The sequence below is a fragment of the Varanus komodoensis genome, unplaced genomic scaffold (assembly GCF_004798865.1).
Source record: "Varanus komodoensis strain SLA01 unplaced genomic scaffold, ASM479886v1 scaffold84, whole genome shotgun sequence".
Classification (NCBI taxonomy): Eukaryota; Metazoa; Chordata; class Lepidosauria; order Squamata; family Varanidae; genus Varanus; species Varanus komodoensis.
Window position 1 is genome coordinate 1032963 of NW_025336531.1, and position 16300 is coordinate 1049262.

The window sequence follows — 16300 nt, forward strand, 5'->3', positions numbered from 1 at the left end:
ACCAGCTTTCACCTGAATGAGATAATAATTATTGTACTTGTCGTGGTCTTGTATCCACGGATTTAAAGTGCCTTATCGAATTCTCTCTAGACCCCTGTAATGTATGCCATGTGAGACACATGCCTCATTATGCTCCACATCCAAGGACTGCAGCTGGTGTCTAACATGTGCTTATTCCTGGGACAGCTAACCTGTAGTGTTAATGCTAGTCGTTCAACTTCAGCACAGACTTATAGTCTTGGGGGTGGGGGGAGAGGGAGGGAGGAAGATAGATTCCACTTTGGCATACAGACAGGTTTCATAAAGACAGTACCTCCTAATCTGGAGGCACCAAACCGTTTCAAGCCAGTCGCACAGGAGCCTGTCCTCCTCTTGAAGTCACTGAGTTGAGGTAGCAGTAATAGAAAGGGCAAAATGGCATATCCTGCAAACAATTCCAGCTCTGTGAAATTGACAGCATATATGAAAGGGGGAGGCAGCATCTATGAAATTGTTTATAAAAACAATTTAATTGCCCTGCTCCAATACTGCAGTTTTAAAACCCTTCTAACTCTCTTGCTTTTAGCTGCTGATAATTTTGCCAAAATAAAAAAAAAATCCCTATGCCAATCCCTTTCCCTCCTTCCATTTTTCCCCTCAATACATTAGTACAGGAACATTCAGGACAAAGACATGCCTCTTTCTCTTGAGTTTGTTCCATGTAGTAGCAAATTATCTTCTCTTCCTCACTCCATGCCATCTCCACATACCCCTCTCTTTGTTCAAGTTGCTTTAAACAATTGTTAATTTGGGAATAAGTCTTAGATTGCAAACCGAGAAACAAATCAACTTCTCTGCATGAAACATTTTGTTTATACACTGATGGTTCTTTGCACTAGCTAGAAATTGTCAAATATAAAACATGTGCAAATTCCAAGGTATTAAAAAGAACATTCTAGGAATCAAGCCCTGCTCTTTTACAAGCTATAGTAGGGGAAAGCTTGCTCTCTTGCCCTCTCTCTCTGCAGCTCCCAGGCAAGCATGGGAAGGCAGAAGTTATCCCCTACTGTCTGCCAAGTGCCATGCATATGTGGCACTACAAAGACATAAAGCCTCAGAAATACTTCATGTGCTGACAACAAGGCTGTTTCATTCATTGCCACCAAACGCAATCCCCTCCACATAGACAGCATCTGGGATTCATCTTCATACAGCCAGAAATTTTCCAGTAGAAGACATTTGAAGAATAAGTCCCCCAATTCTAAAAACAGATTCCAACAGAGAACGTTAGACAGCACGTTTGTAACAGTGCGTTTGGAAAGAATTATGGGTGATAATTCACCCTGCCTTTATCCTCACTAAACTTGATCCTCTGTGTACGGAAAACTGATGCATCTAAAGCTCATGTGCAATACTGATAAGCTTATAAGTTTGCTTTTTAAATAGTCACTTGTCTTCTCAGCTGGGCAATGAACTATGGTCATCAGATGACCAAGCAGGAAAACTTTACAAAACTTAGTTTTTATTTTAGGCCACAAGAGACTAACAGATGTATAGTCTACCAAACTTCTTGGGTTTACTAACTTCTGTGGACTTGTTTGCAAGGTTGCTGTATTGGTCCAAGACAATGACACATTATCCAGTACCTATAAAATGAACTAGAGAAGAGTGGAGAATGAGAAAGGAGATAACCCTAATATCATGTGAGACAGATGGGTGCTGTAGTCCAACAACATTTGGAGAACCACAGGTTCCCCCAATTCAGATCCATATGGAAAGTGGGATATTAAAAGGAGTTTCCTGTAAGCAGTCCAGAAATAAGCGACAATTGTATACTAACTCTGCTAAGAATAGTTCATCTGCAGTAATCTAACCCGTGTGAAAGCTACAGGGAAGAAAATAATGTCTAAAACATAATTGGTGAAACTTATTGAAGTAGTTCCACAGATGGAACTACTTCCATCAGCAGAACCAGGAGGGAGGGATTAGCCCCACACACAGCCTAATCGACACCCTCAAAATCTGCCCCAGAAGGCAGAAGAATTTTCTAAAGTAGATTTTTGGAGGTACAAGAAGGAAGAGAGAGGGGAAAAGTACCATTGTGCAAAGAGACATGTGCCTGTATGAAGTTGGATTTCACTCAGCATTTATACTTTCTGTGTAAAATTTTCAATGTTTAAAGGAGACCTTTTAAAGTCTTCTCTTATTCCACATAAACCTATCACCTTTCTGTTATCCTATTTTAAAATTCATATTGAAAATGCAAACAGTGCAAGGACCTTAAGAAAGGAGAATAGCAGTTTTCTTACTTCCAGGAAGCAGCCCCCTTTCTCTATGCAGCTTAACAAATCAATAGAAAACGGTCCTTCTGCTTTAAACATTTCCAGTGCTGTGTCTTTCCTCCCCCTCCTCCCACCCCCAGCCAATAACAACTGGGTTTCTAGGACCATATGGATGCAAAACACACTGTCTTCTAGCAAACTGTCACGCATTAAAAAGGAAGCACTTTCTGCTTCTCTCAGGATATATTGCGGCGGGGGGGGGGGGTGCCAAACCTCCTTCAGTCCAAGGGTGAATACTATGTTGGAGGAGCTCGTAGGGACTGCATTTTGCGGAGGGTCTGAAGGCAAAAAGGAATACGATCAACCTATTTTTAGTTTAAACCTCTTACTGCACTGCCAGTAACAAACTGTTATGAGAGGTAGCAGAATTGGAGAAGATGTTACGAAAGCCAAGGAAAGGGCTGTTCAGAGAACTCGAAAGATCTGAGGTTCCAGACCTGTATCCTGATTTCTCCATGACTAGTACTAGTTAGCTGAAAGGTATCCTAATCCACTTTGAACACAGGACTTCACAAATGAAGCTGCATTTGAGCACTGCATTACTTCCTGATCAACAGCCAGGAGCCCCAAGGTCCCTCTATTTTTGGGGAATCCCAAAGGTTTTCTGAAATGAGTTCTGTGGATCCATACCAGGGAAAGAAAGAGAGACAGGTAGAGGTCGTTTCTCTCTTGTTTTGCACTGAGATCAGGAACAGCCAGAGTCCCCCACATGCCTGCAAAGTATGGACTCAAGAGCCTTAGCCAGTATGTAAAATTATCCGGAAAAACAGCAGAGGTGGTCTTGGAGCTTTGAATTTTACTCAAGAACTATCACTGAATATGCACGTCTTTTCAAGATAGGCACATTAAATATATTACTGTACTGGAAAAGTCCTACTTGGAGCTTGAATAATGATACTTCATTCAATTAATCTCATTAGTAAAACTTACTATGCCATTTCCTTTTTAAAAAGTGGAACAAAGACTGAATGGACTTGGATACTGATTTCTGCATAAAGCAATCTGACTAGCACTGAACTAAAATGGAAACTAAATTTTACACAATAATCATTGATACGCAACTCCATATAGACTGAATATACTCAAATCCAAGGAAATCTAGCATTTGCTGCTGCTGTTGTTCTGTCACAAAGTCATGTCCAACTCTTTGTGACCCCACGGACAAGATTTCTCCAGGTTCTCCTATCCTCCACCATCCCCCAGAGTCCACCAAACTCCATACCCACCTCCCCAGTGACCCCATCCAGCCACCTCATCCTCTGCCATCCCCTTCTCCTTTTGCCTTCAATCATTCCCAGCATCAGGATCTTTTCCAATGAGTCCTTCCTTCTCATTAAGTGGTCAAAGTATTTGAGCTTCAGCTGCAGTATCCTTTCTTCTAAAGAACAGTCAGGATTGATTTCCTTTAGAATTGACTGATTTGATCTCTTTGTGGTCCAAGGGACTCTTGGGAGTCTTCTCCAACACCACAATTCAAAAGCATATGTTAGATACATCTATTTCCAAGAGTTATTTCATGCACATTTTACTTTTTTCAAAAATTTTGGTCACATAAACATATTTTAATTAATTGGAATACAGGATATTACAGTATGCCACATCCTAAAATAATTCTGTCACATCTTAAGGGGAAGGCAGAATCATACAAATAATTAAGCCCTATGTTGCGTACAGCAGAAAGACAGGTAGCTTACCTGCGAAGCCCCTCCCCTTTCTGTTCCCAGGAAGCATGGGGAGAGGCTCCTGTCCATCCCCTCAGTTCCTAAGGAGACTGCCATGGATCTCTGGCGCAAGGGGAGGAAAGGAAAAGGAATACTAACCAGGTCTGGCCCAAATGTCCCCGGACTGTAAGAAGAAGGTTGAGGGGGTGACAGCAAGTGGGGCCAGAGGGCAGGTTGTGGGAATGCTCAGATGACTACTCGAGGAAGAACAGTTACAGGTAAGCAATCTGCCTTTCTTCTTCGTGGTCTCTGTGAATCACACACATGGTGGCCAGCTAGCTTACCATGTGACATATGGGGTGCTATCATCACTGCCGGACAGAGGAGAGGACTGCTCTGCCAAAGAGACAGTTCACCTTTGCATGGATGTCCAGTTTGTAATGTTGGACAATCACTAAGGGTATAGACCAGTTATGGTGAACCTTTTAGAGACCGAGTGCCCAAACTGCAACCAAAACCCACTTATTTATCGCAAAGTGCCAACGGTACAATAAAACCAGAAAATTAAGCTTTTAGTTTAGAAAAAACAACTCACAGCCAATCCAAGCAAATATATATATATCCATGGCACCACACTGACTGGCCATGTGAAAGCTCGGACAAGTCACGGCTAAAGAGTCGCGGCTCATGATGTCATCGCCTGTTACCACTACTCCTTTCTGAGTAAGTGCATGGCACCATGTGCGCTGTTATCCAGTGCTTGGCTGCTGGGGCAACGCTGGGGTGACTTGGCTTGCATGCCGACAGAGAGGGCTCTGCATGCCAGCTGTGGCACACGTGCCATAGGTTCGCCACTACTGGTATAGACCATGTAGCAGCTCTGCACACATCCTCCAATGGAATCCTGGCAAAAATAGTCATGGATGTGGCTAGGGCCTGTGTGGAGTGGGCCCTGAGTAGTGTGGTGAGTTGAAGGTCTACCATCTCACATGCAGATGGTACTGGAGACCCACGTAGACAATCACTGCGAAAAGAGCAAGTCTCCCTTTTTCTCACTGCCACAAGAAACAAACAGTCACGGTTAGCAGTGGAAAGTCTTGTTCCTAGATTTGTAGAAGGCAAAGGCCCGTCGGACATTGAGCAGGGGCAGGGTAGATTCTACTGGAGTGGATGTAGCTGTGACAAAGGCAGGGAGGAGGATGTCTTGGCTGAGCTGGAATGGTGAGAAGACCTTGGGTAGGAAGGCTGGCTGGGTGGAGAATAGCCTTGACTCTATGGAAGGTCAGGTAGGGTAGGCCCACTCAAAGGATGCTGAGCTCACCAACAGGAGAGGTTGATGTGAAGTCCACTAAGAAGGCCACATTCCAGGATAGAAGGTGTAAGTTTGTTGTGGTCAGGGGTTCAAATGGCCTTGTGGTGAGAACTTGTAGCACCACTGACAGGTTCCATGCCAGAATGCAGGGACAGGTAGGTGGGGTGTGGTTTTTAGTCCCTTCAGGAACCTGCATGTCAACAGATGTGTGTAGACTGGCAACCCCTCAATTGCTGGGTGAAAAAATGAGAAGGTTATCAGGTATATGTAGACTGAGGAAGCCATGAGGCACTTCTGGAAGCAGATCTGCAGGAAATGCAGATTTGTTGGATCATGACCTGCCTTGGCTAGAAGCCTTCTTGGGGAGCAAAGATAGTGAAGGCTTTCCACTTTGCCAAGTCTGTGTCTAGTATGGCTGACACCTCAGGCAGAAGTGATGTGTGCCCCCCGACCACTGGGGGGTTATCCTCCAGGCTGTGATGTGCAGGGTCCTGGTCTCTGGGTAGAGAACTCAGCCCTAGTTCTGCGAGACGAGGTCCTGTCAGCATGGCAGATGGATGAATTTCCCCTGGGAGACTTAGAGGAGCCAGGTGAACCATGGCTATCTTGGCCACTATGGTGTGATGAGGACACAGTCTGTCCTGTCCCTCCTGATCTTCACAATTGTCCTGGTGATTAGGGTGAAAGACATGGAACAGGATCCTGCTCCACTGGAGGAGGAAGGCATCCCACAGGGAGCCGGTTCCCTGTCCCGCCCTGGAGCAGAACTGGGGGCACATTTGTTATGGGCCGTGGTGAAAAGGTCCACTGACAGTGTTCCCCATCTGTCATGAAGATCACAAAAGACCATCTCATTTAGCTCCCACTTGTTTGTATTGAGGGCCGCACAGCTGAGAGTATCTGCCAAGATGTTCTTGCCCACCACATGGATCTCTGTGATCTGGATGCCCCTAGCAATGCATGTCTGTGGCTAGCCTGGTGAGCAGGATGGACTGTGTGCCCCTGCTTGTTCAGACAGAACATCACAATTGTGATGAATGTGTTGACCACACAGGGAGCTTTGGAATGCAATCACTGCCTTGCATACAGCCAGCATCTCCAGGAAGTTGATGTGGTGGCTGTTTTCTCTGTGGTTCCAGGATCACTGAGTTTGTAGGTCACTGCAGTGCACACCTGTCCCCCAGCCTGTGTTGGACATGGAGGGACAGAGGCTGGTGGACAACCTGCTCTCTCAGCTCTCTGACGCTGGGGAACAAGGGTGGGGCGGCCCTGGTGTCGGCATCGATTGGCATCGGAGCCCTGGCATTGATCAACTCAGTACCAAGGCCCATGGTCATCCTCTGCAGAGACATCAGGCCCGATCTCAGAGCAGAAAGACACTGAGGACCAGTCCAAACCATGGTCCCAATCAATAAGGGGAGAGTGGGAGTGATCCTGGTGTCAAGCTACTGAGGGCAGCATACTCAGGCTCAAGGTGGTGCCCAGGGAGCATCTCAGCAGCGAGTCAGGTACCAGAGTTGGTTCTTGGGGGTGTGACTTCTCAGAGCGAGGAGTGGTGGTCAGTCCGCACGGAGGGTCAGGTTCTCTGCAGGGCCTTCTTCCATAACTTGGCCTTAAGCCGATCAGCCTGTTGTTTCCTAGTTTGTTCTGAGAAGGCCTGGCAATGTGCACAGGTCTCCACAGCGTGTCCCTCACCAGGCTGAGAAGGCAGTGCCTGTTGGATGAGGGGAACTTGCTATTGCAAGAGGCACATCTCCTGAACGCTGCCACCAAAGCCACTGCACAGATGGGGAAGAAGCCAGGGAAGGTTTAGAAGAAAAAAGTAGGAGAGATCACAGGCAACCCAGGAAGGAGCAAAATCAGAGGACAGGAAAGAGGGTAGAATTTAAAAAAAAAAACTAGTAAAAACAAGGTTGTTAAAGAGAAATGTGCAAAGAGAGGATCATTTTAGGTAGAAAGAGAGCCAAAAATGATGGAAAGAATGCAGAGTACCTAAGATAGAGAAGAATGAAGCAATTTTCAATTTAGGCATGATGGTGGTTGAAAAGGAATTGAGGGGATGGGTGGGGGCCTCTCCCCATGTTTCCTTCCACCCAAAATGAGCACTTAGCTATAGAAGCTTCCTGCCAATAGGCTCTGCACAGGTGCAGATGTGTGATGCACTGAGACCACAAAGAACTTCCCCTTCCTCATTTTTACCCTGCAGTCCACAGCACATGTCCAAAATCTGCTCCAGATGGTCTCCCAACCTACAAGAGCAAATTTTGGAAAGGTATGGAGCAGGTGCTATGGAGAGAGAGAGGGACACAGAATTTTCAAGCGCACTATTAATAATTTTCAACACATATAGTCAGAGTTATAACTCTGAAAGAATTGATTAGATTCTAACCCAGTCAGTTATAGGTAAGAATTTATGGAACAGAGTTATGTCTGACAGAGTTAAGTCTGATAGATGGAATAAGAGTTAAATCTGATAGTCTTGAGGCCACTGAAAAATGCTCAAATCTAGCACCAAAGGCCTATTAATTGGGCTACTTTTCATTCTTTGGCCCCTAGTGAATCAGCAATTCAGTTTTTTAAAGAAGTGATACCCTTTATGCTTAAGTACCTCTGGGCTTTTTACATAATTTTTCCTAATGTCTCTCTTACATAAAACACATACGCTCTGGTTCAAGCCCAACTCCCCATCTATTAGAGTTTCCTGACCTATAACTAAAATTATTTCTCCTTCTGGGAATATCAAAATGAGGCTTCAATTATGGAATTTTTTAAGAACTCCAGGCTATTTAAACAAATATTGCTGAAGCATCAGAAATTATTCAGAGAAGAGACGACAGATTTCATCCTTCTTGGAAGATGCCTAAATACTTAGCTCCAAGTTAGATTCTGCTCAGCCCATCCAAAGAGCCATTTTCAACATTAATATAAAATTCTAGGTTTTTATACCTGAACATGCAAAATGGAACAAGACAGCACATCATGAAGACATTCTTAAAGATAAACAGATTGATTCATTTAGACACGACCTAATTTGCCGTAAGAAAGATTCTCTAAGCTGCTTCTATCAGTACTGCACTCTATGCATAGGGCTTTTTTTTAACATGGTTCATTGCCAGCTAGTCTTCCTTTCAAACTAAGCCACTTATGTGGCATATGGGAAGAGCACTGCTGCAGTGGCACTAGCAATAGGTACCTTGCCAGTGTTAGGAATGGGTTGGGTCACAAGCTCAGAACACCTGCTGTTATTTGCTTGTCCCTGACCAAAGGCTCCTAGAACCAGATTGTTCACTTAGCAACTAATGGGGAGGCCCACCAAATTATACTAGTGGGTGAGTGGCTAACAGAACAGAGATACATTTATAGGATATGGTATCTCAGATTTACATCCAAGTAGAATACTAAACAGATCTACACACACAATTTGTTTAATGCTAATAAGCACCTGATCTTTGTTTAATCATGCCATTAATCCCAGTTATGTTGTTCCATCCACAAAGATGTCAAAGTGTATGACCAATAAAGCTATTTAGAGCTGAAGAAGGAAGGTTCATGGTCATATTTGAAAGTTTCATCCGCTTCCATTTGGACAAGACTATGAAAGTTGTGGCCATATTGATAGATGTTTTAATCTAGCAAGGACAGAAAGAATCCAATACTACAACAAGCAAACTACACAAATTCAAATTCAAAAGGGAGGGACCATTTCAATGTGACTATCCATTGAGTCACCTTCGCAGTGAGACAGAGAATCAACTTTATGCTATGGTGATAATCCTATGGAAGTATATGTAGGAGTAAGGCTTATTTTATTCAGTGCCACTAACTTCTATGTAAACAGGAGAAGACTGCAAAAGGTGCCAAGTCTGGAAGTGAATGTTGTGAATCACATTAGCAAAGTACAAATTGACAACATGTGATGGAGTAAAGATAAGAGCGATTTTTTTTCTTTGAAGTTTGTGTTTGACAAGATGTTGGAAATGATCCTTTCTGACAGGTGTCCATGAATTCATAGTTAGGCACACTGTGCTAGCACCACAAAACAAACATGAAACCTAAATTTCTTTTTAGTCATTCCAGGGATAAGAAAAGTCTCTGAAGATTAAATGATCTAATGTTCTAAAGCAGCAAAAAAAAAGTAATTCCCAGTGAGCAGCAAATACTTCAGCTATTAACCTCCAGATAGAAATCGCAGCATACTCAGCCTGATTACCAGTTTATGACTACCGGAGTAAGATGAGCACTCGTGTATATTCCTGCTACAAACATTTGCAGTCTCAGTTCTGCAGGAGGTGTGTGCCAGGTAATAGGGACATGGGAACAGAGCAGTCTCTTACACATTTTGCTTCAGTCATGGGACGACGTGATGCATTCAGCCAACAGGCTTTAAAAAAGAAAAATTCCAGCAGGTGCCCTGGTTCTTCCCCCACCCTCTAGCATCATGCTGCTACAGCAGTAGGCAACAAGGCACAATTTTCTCCAACAGCCACTATCGAAAGCATAAGAGTCTGGTCTGGTTGAACCAGATTCAGCATGCACCTGGCCAGTATCCAAAATGGAACCTGCAACATGTGTAAAGCTAGTCATACTGCAGCGAATGTTTAAAGGAAGAAGGTTTTCAGCTTGCATTTAGCAGAAAAAATGATAAGTATCGATATCATTCCAGCACATTGTGGCTGTGGTGTGACTGCATAAAATCAGAAGACTAATGGAGCTTTGGAAGTTGCTTCTGCGTCAAAGGGTCTGAGATGTCCCTCACAATGATGCCATCTCTTCAGTTTTGGAAATTAGCAGGCTGGCTGTGGCCGATTGACCCAACCACATCAATAGCAATGCTGAGCAGTTGTTCCAGGACAAGGAATACATATCATCAAGAAGAAGCCAGCTGGACACCTGACTTACGAGGTGACCAAAGATCATGTGATCTGCCATCACTCAGATTCTGGGAGCTATAGAAGTTCCCTCTCCAAATGGCTACATACAGCCTCCTGTTGTAAAGAATGATGCGTTTAGTTCATGGAAGCATAACATCCTGCTTTATAATTAAAAACATCCTGTTTCTCACTACTTTTCACTCCACACTTCCAAAATACACACACTTTCTAAAATGGTTATTTCTGTCCAGAACTACCCATCTGTCTTTAGGTTGATCACTCCTTTGAGGTAACTTGGTTGTCGAAATTCTCATATGCCATTTGGCAAAGCAATCAGACAACCTTTTCAGTTCCTCACATGTTCGGCCTGGGTAATGCAAACTCAGACTTGGATCCTTATTCAACCTTATCTCCAGCACAGCCCTTTGTCCCTTTTCCTCGAACAGATTTTTTTAAAGCCTCAAGACAATGACAAAACACTGCAATTCTGCAAACAATGGACACACACAAAGAAGCTTTTAAACTTCCTGCTGTTCTAAAATATGGCAACAAGAGATTAAAGAGGATCTGAGCTCTGGATGTTTAACAGCCAGTTAAACAAACACACTTATTAAAGAAAAGTCTCCTAGTCATCCTAAGTAGCAATGGATTCCTATTCTAACAAATTAATGTTTTTCCTTCAGCTACCAAGGCTGGTGAGGGTGTTGCTGTTGGTAGACAGGTATCTTTTATCAATCAGAAGAAAATGCTTTCAAAAGCCTTTCATGTGACTGGCTAGGCAACAAAGCGTGAGTACATTCTGCCTCCAGCACCAGCAATCTTCCACTTAGATCCACAGATAAGCCACACAGATGTTTCTCCACCAGTTTTAGGGGAAAGAGAAAGAATTCCATATGCCAGGAGCATCTGTGTTAACTCCTTTGCCAGGAAGGAAGTGGTGCTCTGTTTTTAAAATAACTACTGTCAACAACGTGATCACAGGCTCATGGAACAAAATTGGGTGTCAAAGTGAGAACAAGAGATATGCAGCCAAGATTGCATTTTGCAGCCATTTTTGGCAGCTCTTCAGCCTAGGTCAAAAGGAAATCCTCCTTCCATATATACTGTTAATAGTTATGAACAGCAGGATGCCCTGTCTCAACCAGCTGCTCACTGACCACAGGCAGCTGGCTCAGAAAGGGCAGCCTGCAGCATACAATGGAAAGCAGGACAGTTGCTTGGTAATATGGCTGGCATTTTGAAATCCGCAAAAAGAGCATGGAATTAGGCCTACTGAGGTTACGCCATCTTGTCTGAAACAAATTCAAGGTTGCAACAGAAATGCTCCCACTCCCAAATGGATATGGGCATGCAGAAAACATGCTTCTAGAAGAGGCTATTACTTCGAACCCTCACTATACATCAAACATTGACCAGTATTTCACATGTTCCAACCCCGTCACTGAAGCATCTTCTCTCACAAAGACAAGTAGCCAAAAGATGAATACAAGGTATGTATCACACAAAGGAGAATGCACTAGCATGAGAAAGCCCAATACAGATCTCTGAGCCTGGCAATGTTGCTAATTTGGACACAACCCACTGGCAGCGAGTCTCCATCATAACTATGCCAACCCTAGCCATCATCTTCTATTAGTAGAAGGTCAACTATCCTGCTTTTTTAGTTCAGTTGAACAACCAGAAGTAGGTCCCCTTGTCAGGCCTGCTGTTAAAGGCCTAGAGTAGCAGCATCAATCCAAAGAAAGCCATATGGAGCAGGTGTGGGGAGGGGGAAGAATAAAACTTTAAGGGTAAAATGGAACAGTAGAGATGAAAGCAGTAACTGGCTTTGTCTTATTTTGTGATTGCTGTTGATCCACCCTAGTTACAGACTTACTCTGTTGCTATGGAGTAAAGACTTAGCCCTCCATGCGTTGCTATGGTGTTTTCTCACTACTTCCTAGTTGTTTATAAGTAGAGAGTTAATCTGTTGTCATATGATTAAAAGTTAGATCATACTGATGTTGCTACTTCAAAGAGATTGATCAAACAAGATCAGGTATTTGATTTATGTATTAACTGCATTCAGCTATCAGGTCAGAGGACTTTCCAACATCAGAACCAAACTCTCAGCCCTCTCGTGGCAATAGATACAGATTAGGTGTACTTATATTTACAGAGGTCTGTCCATCTTCTCCTTGTTTAGAATTTTAGTTCACATTGGTGGCTTACATGAATCCTCCATCTACCCGCATGGTCTAACATACCATCTTCCCAGAAAGCAGTTGTGAAGGAGTGCATGTGAAGCACACTCATCAGAATGCAAAATCCCCTTACATATTGCATTCTTAAATGCTTTTTTAACATTCGGATTACCTAACAAAAATTGTTCTGCAATGTACTTAAACTGGACCCAAGCCCTCAGGCTGAGCTGGTTTGGACACAGCAGCTTAGATATCCTTGACATTGAAACCTTGTCCACTTGAGTATGCAGAGGCACAAACTCAAGCAAAAGCAAACGGAGGGTGGAGATTTACTGATTTGATGCAAGTCCAGTGCTGACTGGCCTCTTAGAAAAAACTGAAAAAAGAACATGAAATCAATTCAGATTTGTCCAAAGGAAAAAGAAATGGCTAAGAATAAAAGTATGAGAAATAATGCAAAGAAATAGTCTTCTTCAGTAGAGACATCACACTTCCATTGCATAAGTGGCAACATCGCAAGGTAGATGGAATGGATTCTTTTAGACTAAGTCCAGAGACTTCGGTAACAGCTATCCAAGCCTTATGATCTGCATAGATGTTTCTTACAATATACTTTCTGCTGGCATTTAAGAAAAAGCAGGCATTCAGATGGGGTTTATACAAGCTCAGATGCATGCCAGATTTAATAGTCTTCAGGTTGCTATGCTAGGCAACATGGCTCATACAAACCACTCAATATTAAGCCATAGCTACTTAAAAATGTGAAAATGCAATTTCATTTCCCACTGACTGCATCTCAGAATAGATCTGTCAAAATCTACAAATACAGAAAGCTACATTTAAGAAGTGTAAAATGGGTGAAATCTATGTTCACTTAATATTTTGCATTTATGCTACCTGACTTCAAACAGTTGAACTCAACCCAGTAAACAACTGATGATAAACATTCCTATTCCCCTCCAGTGGTTCTGTTTTAAATCTCATGACCAATTAAGAAAAAGTCACTGCTTTTTCATGCAATTATAACAGGTGGTGCTCCCTAGCACACACCCAGGGAAGAAACTGGTGCAGGTCTGATGGAGGAGAGATAGGGAAAACTCCCATGAGCAGGAGAAAACCTGTGAGAATATCACTAAGAGCAAAGGGGGTCATCCGTCTCATTGGCTCAGAACTCTTGTCATGCTCCTAATTTCACCAGCTACTCTGACATACGGCATGAAGAAAAACACTGCCACTCACAAATCAGATCCCTTTCTGTCAGAGTATGTTAACAGGATTCCTATACATTTCTTGTTAGCGTTTGTTGTGCTTGCAGCAGGTGCGGCACCAAATTGGAGAAGTCACGGACATCCAGAGAAGAAAGATGTTAACCAAGCAACTTCATCCATTAACCCTCTGAGCGAGGCCACCCTCTCTGTGCGTCCTCATTGCACAGCAGCAGTGCAATATTTTAATTAGCCTCCCTCACCCCTCCTCTCCGCCATCTCTTCCACCTGGCAGTCATTTGCTCCTTGAAAACTATGCACATTTTTCCAAGAGCACAATTTATTTTCCCCAGGAGTCATGCAACAGCGCTTGGTTGTTCTCATCAGGCTACAGCTTCTGTCTGTCTAGGGACTCTCCTCCCTCAAGTCTCTGGGGGACACAATCACAGTCTGACTGGAAAGCAGCATGAGGCTTTCAAGTATGCTTGGAATCGGAAGTCACCACATGGATATTTGTCTTGTCCAATGAAAACCCATTCTGGCATAGGCAACTAGGCATCCCCCCCCCACCCCCTCTCTGAGGAAAGAGCAGTGGAACATTAACAGTTCTGGAAAATATTTTTAGCAGTAGGAAATTCTATTTTATATAGCTACTGAAGAAAGATAATTCAGAAAAAATGCCAAGGGACACAATCCTTCAGTTAATCCATCGATAAAGGGCATCTCAGCCAGTTCATGATTTCTCAAACTCTTATGTTCTTTATTTTGTGGCTTTCACAAGGTACTTAAAAAGCAAATTACTACTTCTGTGCAGAATATAATCGTGTATACTTTAACCAAGCTATTTTAGAGAGTAAGGCTGCAGACAGCCATGCACTCAATTTCTATGGGTGCTTACTTGAAAATGAGTCCCACAAGTTCAGGTGGATTATTCCTAGGTACATAAGCCTAGAATTGCAGCTCTGCCATCCCAATGACTGGGCTGCTTTTCGCCAACCATGCACCTCGATTCCTTCTCGATGGCCAAGAAGCTGTCCCATGCTGAATTCAGCTGGTCCAGCACTGACAACAGGATTTCAGCAGAATCCCTTCCTGGTCCTCTCTGGAGATGCCAGAGAGGACGCGATCTCTGGGACCACCTGGATGCAAAGCAGGTGTGCTGTCACTGAGCTATGACTCCACAAGGGTATTACTCAAATCGGTGCCTCCAATCTGATCTTCAAATGGCCAAGCTACACTGGTAATGCCAGCCTATGAAACACATAAAATACAGATGTGACCAGATGCAGTGAGAAGGGTACCATCCAGACTCTGCTCCTAACAATGAGAATAACAAGAACAGTTTTTCAATCTAGGCCCTTTCCAGCCGAATCAGTCCCTACCTGCAGCTCCTTGTCAGAGTATTTCTGAGGATTCTTGCTCCCTTGACTCTTCTTTCGAAGCTTCTTCAGTTCACCCTGGCATTTCTCTAGTGAATCGCCTTTATTTCGTTGTTCAGTCTGGTACTTCTTCAGCGCAGCCTGAATGTAGAAACAAGTGTGGGAATGCTGAACAGCTAGTAGAGACAAGTCTAGATTTCCTTCGCTTTGCCACACTCCTAAGGAGCACCATCAACACCCTCCCCATAGGCAAAAAAAGCCCTGACCTCACACCAGAGAGCATGTTCTGGAAGAGTGCAGTTTAGAAACAATGGCTACCTTCCTGTGGGAGAAACACAGACACAGACACAGACACACACACACTCCAAATAACCTAAAGAGCAGGGGCACCAGTTGCAGAAGCTTTATCAGCAGACTTAAAGTCTTAATGCAACATGATGTTAAGATACCTGCAAGGGCAACATTTGGCTTTGAGAAACTTTTCCCTTGCTTCTTGTGAAAGCTCGCTCTGAATTCAGAGGGTTTAACAAAGAATTATAATCTGAATCAGCATTGTTTCACAGGTACAGATTTGAGAAGCAGAAACATCAAAGGGAAAAGTCCCACCACCAGCACCAATACCTTGGTCCAGGATTGAAAAAGAAATCCAAGAATCTCATTGGTGGGAGATCCAGGACAGACAAAATAGGAAGTAGCTCTGCATAGTTCAACTACAGGACGTAGTGATGGTTGCCAATTGGGATGGCTCTCAAAGGGGATTGGACAAATTAATGGAAAACAAGCCTAGTCATGATGTTTTTATATTACTTCAGCATCAGCAGCATGCTTTTCAATACCTGTGGTTAGGGAACAAGAATGGAAGGCAGTACTGAATTCTTGTCCTGCTTCTGGGTTATCACTGGGGCACCTGGCTGGCTACTGCAGGAACAGAACACTGGACTGGAAAGGCCTTGGCCATGATTCGGGAGAGTTCTTTTTAGGTTTGAATGTTTGCAGTCTTGAAAGGCACAATTCCTTTGAGACATAATAAATCTTAACTGCCATGCCTACTGTATGCCTAGATGGTGACTGGTTTTACGTATGATAACCCACTCCGGTTTATAAGCCACAGTAGGTTAGTGTGTCATACAAACACAACACTTTTTCTGAGGGGTGGCTTATAAACCACCCCAGTTACCCATGGCTTGTGGTAGGGTCAAATTAGCCCACCATGGTTTAGCTAAGGAATTCTGCCAGTGGACCAAAAGGAGAAGGAAAGATGAAGAGCAGCGGGAGCAAAGGTCACAACCCCCATCATACCTAATCATTTGACAGGCACAGGATAATTTTACCCACAAAGCATGGCTAAAATTCCCAGGTAGATTGCCA

The 16300-nt window shown here is 43.5% G+C and overlaps 1 protein-coding gene across 4 annotated transcripts in view; it reads right to left on the reverse strand.

The window, feature by feature from the left end:
• Positions 1-16300, reverse strand: part of BAIAP2 (BAR/IMD domain containing adaptor protein 2) — a 132996-nt gene that overhangs the window by 39950 nt on the left and 76746 nt on the right. For all 4 annotated transcript variants that reach the window (XM_044456457.1, XM_044456459.1, XM_044456460.1 and 1 more), the window contains exon 6: positions 14936-15073. In XM_044456457.1, the coding sequence (XP_044312392.1) occupies positions 14936-15073 (138 nt within the window). The remainder of the gene's footprint in view (positions 1-14935; positions 15074-16300) is intronic.